Genomic DNA, 6,000 nt, shown 5'->3' on the forward strand with positions numbered 1-6,000 from the left:
AAATATTTTGTTTTTATTTCCTTTTTTTTTTAACCTGCCCCCCCCAGTTATGCACATCTGCCCCCAGGCTTGCCACTCTGCCCCAGAAATGCCTTATACCCCTTATATGCCACTGTGCTCCATGATATGCCTTTTAACCCTCTATATGCCACTGTGCCCCATGATATGCCTTTTAACCCTCTATATGCCACTGTGCCCCATCATATGCCTTTTGACCCCCCATGTGCCACTCTTTCTCCAGAATTGCCTTATACCCCTATATGCCACTCTGGCATTTAGGGGGTTAAAAGGCATATTATGGGGCAGAGTGGCATATAGGGAGGTATAAGGAATTTCAGGAGACAGAGTGGCGTATAGAGGGTTAAAAGGCATTTCTGGAGGCAGAGTGGCATTAAAGGGGTTAAAAGGCATTTCACAGAGCCCCCAGAAATGCCTTATACCCCCATTTAACACTCCCTTCCCCTCCCTCCTCCAAACTTACCGGTGCTTCTGAGTCCCCGGTGCTTAGTCCGGGCAGCGTGTAGAGCTCTACGCGATTCGCGTAGACAACTTCCGCGTGAAGCTCTACAAGCAGTCCGGACTAAGCACCGGGGACTCACAAGCACCAGTAAGTTGGGGGGGGCATAACACAGGAGGATCCAGGTCCCCTGCATCGCTGCGGGGGATCTGGATCTTAGGCTGATAATCAGACCTATTTGTCACAATGTTTTAATTTTTCTAAAACAAACCTGGGGGCAATTCTGGTACAAAGTACTAAGTTAGGAGCAATTATTTTACTGAAACCTATAAGATGCCATTCCTGATTTGTGGAAATTTGGCAGTTTGTCACAGAATTTCTCCAAAAAAGTGCACTTTGTGAAGAAAAGTAGATGAGCCAAATTAATTACTACAACAAAACAAATGTCAGTGATGAATAGTTGCAAAATCCAAAGCCAAAAAATACTTACAGTTTAAAAGTAGCAACAAAAAAAAAACACCTTTGAGGAGTTAGCCGATTTTCTCCATATGCTTATGGTGTAATTTAACCCCTTAAGGACAATGGGCGGTCCCTAAACCCATTGAAAACAATGCGTTTTGAGCCCGTACATGTACGGGCTTTGTCATTAAGGGGTTAATAGAGCTGCACAAGAGAATTTCTAACACAGCCCAATTTTGTAAACCCTCTATATATATAAAGCGGATATAGAGGCAAAAGGTGATCATTGTTGACCTTATTTGCATGCACCTACCCAGAATCCCTTGTGGTTGTGGCAGCACCATGAGATTTTTGGCTTGTCTGGTGTCTGTAGATGAGTGTTTAATAATGCTTCTACTACCCCCTTAATTTTAAGTGGAGGGGTTTTCCATCACCTTTACCCACCATTACTTGAATGCACCCTTCACTCCAAGACCCTTATGGGCATGTGTGTGAACAATTTTTTATTTTTCGGCCTCACTGAAAATGGCTGGACACTTATTTATTACTCACAAATTGCACTTTCCATTGGTGCACTTTTGCTTATTTATTAGGAAGGATCACGGACTTTTTTGATCACGGCCTGTATATGTTTTTCCTTTTGACACGTTTTTAGTTTGACGTTTTGGAGCACTGCACCACAGTGAGGACTGGTTTCCAGTCGTTTGTTGGGAGAGGTGGGAGAACTCTTGTGGCTACCCACCTTTTTCCCTACAATGGTTCTCCTCTTCAGAGGGAACCATGAAGATCCAACCCTCCTGCAGGCCTTTTGGCCGGGGAGGAAAGGCTCTGGCATATCCCATGGGGGATTGCCGAGCAATAGCTTACCGACGGACCTGAGCTTTGCTGCGATCTTTCACAGGATTCACGGAGCACACCCAACGAGAAGCACGACACCTCGGGCTTCCAAAAAAAAAAAAATACTTAACAAGAGCCAATATTTTCAATAAAATTGAACAGGGTTGGGATACAAGGGTTCCAATTCCTGTAATCTAAATGTAACCCATGGCATGATCATCCAACCGGAGGATCAGCCCCTTGTAAAGAGGCACAAGGGGTTCTGACCTAGACCAGAATATGTAGCTCAACATAACTATAAATTCATGCATATAAAGATGGATAGCTGTAGTCACAATACATTAGTATTCTATCTTCTACAATACTATTAGTATTCTATCTTCCAAATGAAAATACGGTATGTATTAGAGGGGTCATATACTAAATACTTTTGATATAACATATGATTGCATTAATTACTTTATTAACTGTCATTTGGTAGACCTTAAAGCTTCCACTACCCTTTGGGCTAATGCTAGACCAATGCTAAAAACAAGTATCAGCCCCCTACTTACAAACCCAACGAGCCATTGTTTAAGATTTACTGATCAAAATCTAATTGCAACAGATTAAAGCACAATGTGTAATGTGAATATATAAAATGCAATGTTAATGTCAGGTGTGTTTTATAAACTAAATGCATATTAGATTAAATAAAACACATTCAAGATGAATTTCATCCTGTATCTGTCCCTAATTCTTATGCTGGAATAAGTGCGTGCCTGGCAACAGTCTACTAAAAGCTTTATGCATATTATGTATTCTTTAGAGCACACCCAAAAAGCTTTTAAAATACAGTTTATCAAAAATGAATTCTAATTACTTAAAGAAAATGAAGAGCAGAAACTTATGATCTGTGTCTAGCATGCATCAGTGTTTAGTGGCTTTCACACTGCAAGAAAAAAATGACATGATTCAGTATGATAATAATAAAGTAACATTCTTCTTCTTTTTGTCTACTCTTGAAAAAATATTTAAAGACAATTTACAGAGCATAACCTGTGTAGCTAATATAGGATTTTTTTGTACATTTTACCATTTTACCGGTTATTTACATAGCTAAAGGTGGATTCATATATGTACATTTTTAAGTAAGTTCAGTAATTAATTTTAAAAAAAAAAACCACACAGCGAGTATAGTAAAGCCTGAAGTTATCGCGTTTCTGATGTAATTTAAGATAAAGATCAACTAACAAGTTCTAGGTTATCTGGATGTCATGACATAATTGTCATACACCATTTTGTCAAACAAAACTGTATCTTCCTGAAATCAGCTTTTCACCCCAACACTGTTATGAATGTAGAAAAAAAGATCCAAACACTCTATTTGTCCAAGGTAAGATCGCCTGACCAGCCACAGATGTAATTTCCCTGTAGGCTGTCTATCTGTTGCTTGCAACATTTAACTTGGTTGTCAAACTTTACATAGAAATCTTATTACTCACAACTGATTTGTTGAACCTTCATGATTGCAGCAGGAAGATCTATCTCTACAAAGGTAATATGCAGTTTAAAGCACTGATGAAGTAAATACATATGAACATCTGTAAGTATTTTAAAGGATACATAGTGCTCAGTTGTATTCATATGGATTTATCCTCAGTTTTCTAACAGAAAATTCAGTGTATATGTACTGTGGAGCAGATCATTTAAGCGGTTCAGCAGGAGGGGACTTCTACACCCCATTGAGACTTGTGGGGTTAAATATGTCATTAGTCTACATGTATTATTTTCATATACAATTAAGGATGAGATCATTCACAAACATTTCAATTCATTCTTTGGCTTTTATTTATGGATTTCTGTTCCAACTGTTATAAAAATGTGTCAGAGTTTAATAAAAAAAAGCATTAGAAGATCTGCAGTAGATCAATGGCCAGAATGTCTGGACAAAGTCAGCCTTTCTGTATGTCAGTGCATGAGGCCCTGCTTCTATAAGTGTAATCCAAGGGACGATGTGCTTTATATGACAATCTCCCCTTCTGTGTCGACACATGCACACATTCCTTAGAACATTCAGGATCCACGCTAAGCCACCGATGAAACCATTCATGGAATGCAAAAACCATTGTTTCTGTTGTCTGAAGATGTTCAAGTGTATTTTATCATTCGCAACTATTCGGGCAAAAAAAACAGCTTTTAAGGAAAGAATTTCAGCTGTTTTAATTAGGAAACAACCAAAAACTATATAAACCGTTAACTATTTCCAACACAAAACATTTGAAAGTTTCACCAGAATTATATACTGAAAACCAGAATATTGATTTTAAAGGACAGACTTGTCCATAACTGATTGGATGTCCAGCTGTGAAAACTGACAACTGCTGTGCTAATTATAAGAAGGAAACAGTCTACACAGCCCCGGGTTTAGGGGTTAAGGACCTCCTCATTGTAAACAAGAGGAGAAACATGTCCAGAGCTCCCAGTGCACTCAGAATGCAGCCAATGGTAACTGTATATGAGTGAAGAAAAATGTAATTGCGCAACTGGACAGCGGTCGTCTTCTTATCATCTTAATCTGGTTAAGTGTGATGGGAGTTGCACAACACCATGAAAAGAAAAGCAGGGCAATAGCAAGCAACATTATCGTTTAGTATACAGTACGCTGGGATCCTTTCTCCAATATTATGGCCAAACTGTGATTTTAGATAAATGCTAAGCATTCAAGGTCTTGGGTAGGATTCAATGTCAGAGATAAATCTATCACAAAAGACTGAATAGCAGTCCTCCCATAAATTGCAAAATTGGGGGGAAAATAAAATAAAATAGCGATACTTTTTGCCTCAAGTTATACATTTCAACTAATATATGTAGGGTTGTTTTATCTAATATTTCCATTGCCATCCATGCAGGCCCTGCTTTTCAATTACTTTTGAGATATTTATCACTGACACTGAATCTAGCCTCTTGTGTCTGCTGAATTAATTTAACCTTACAAATGCCACTGTTAGGCCACATTTTACTGCTCTGAAATATACGGATCACCCCCGACAGGGGTCAAACTAAATTTTAATGTCATTGCAAACAGTGCTTTAAATCATTCTCTAGCACAATTTAATTGCAAACCACCTATTTATTTTCCATAATCTCTTTTGTAGACTTTTATAGGCAAAACTACGTTAAAACTACTTGATGAGCTAGCTACTTCCACTTGTAGCTTGATTAGCTGCCCATGCAGAAAGGGATGGATCCCACACAGAACATAGGAAAATGTTTCATGTATGCCAGTTATATGGGAAAATATCGACACATTGCCACGACAGTACACTAAAAATCCAACAATTAACAGGCCAATGCAAGTTTTACAACTAGAATTTAATATCTTAATGAAACTGCAGACAAACAGTATCCGACACCTTACTTGCCAGAAGAAAGAACGAATGACTTGTGGAAGTTGCTCTTCCTATAACTGTAGTTTCACTATAAAGATAATTTGACACCATAATCTTACCTTTTTGGAGTAAGGTGGTTTGCTGAGGTTGACGCCATCCCGAATCAGTTTATCCCTAATCATGATCTTTAACTTAAGTTTTGGATAGGTAACCAAACTTCGGTTGAGCTGGCCAGTTCTGTTACTCCTTGGTACAGGTTTGTGACCCTGGGCCTCCTTCCAGGCTTTGGTTTCATACTGGTCCACCAGGTGACTGGTGTAGATATCAGGTGTGGGGGAGCCTACCTGAGGCTCCAACGTAAAATATAATCCACTTGCTGCCTCTTTTTCCTCGTCCTTCAGTCTGTGGACAGCATCGTGAATCTTTTTGCGATGCTGAGGGATCATTACACCAATTGCATCCAGATCAGGATCCCCAATCTGTTTGCAAACCTCCAAATCATCATAGCCATTATCCATAAAAGACTCTGAATATTGAGAAAGCTGCAAAGTTTTAAGCCACTCAAACACTATGTTGGCACACATGTTAAATTGTGTAAAAAAAAAACCAAAAAACTAAAAAAAAAAAATCTAAAGCTATAGCTTATGCCTATTCACAAGATAAAACGATTCACAACAATATCTACAGCAAATAAAATTGTTAAATGTAAATATTTTGCTTTCTCCACAAATGGTCAGACAATTGTGAAATAACAATAAGATGAATCACAAATCGGATACCTGGTGTTTTTTGCAATATGTATCCCACAGGCAAAGATGAGAATTCTGTCTCAGCCAAGAAATAAACAATACTAATAAAAATAATAATAAAATATAG

General features: G+C 38.4%; 1 protein-coding gene across 6 annotated transcripts in view; it reads right to left on the reverse strand.

Moving 5' to 3' along the window:
* SASH1 (SAM and SH3 domain containing 1) overlaps window positions 1-5,729 on the reverse strand; it is a 421,695-nt gene extending 415,966 nt beyond the window's left edge. For all 6 annotated transcript variants that reach the window (XM_053459413.1, XM_053459412.1, XM_053459410.1 and 3 more), the window contains exon 1: window positions 5,244-5,729. In XM_053459413.1, the coding sequence (XP_053315388.1) occupies window positions 5,244-5,708 (465 nt within the window). In that variant the 5' untranslated portion in view covers window positions 5,709-5,729. The remainder of the gene's footprint in view (window positions 1-5,243) is intronic.
* Window positions 5,730-6,000: the final 271 nt, after the last annotated feature.

Source organism: Spea bombifrons, chromosome 3 (assembly GCF_027358695.1).
Source record: "Spea bombifrons isolate aSpeBom1 chromosome 3, aSpeBom1.2.pri, whole genome shotgun sequence".
NCBI lineage: Eukaryota > Metazoa > Chordata > Amphibia > Anura > Pelobatidae > Spea > Spea bombifrons.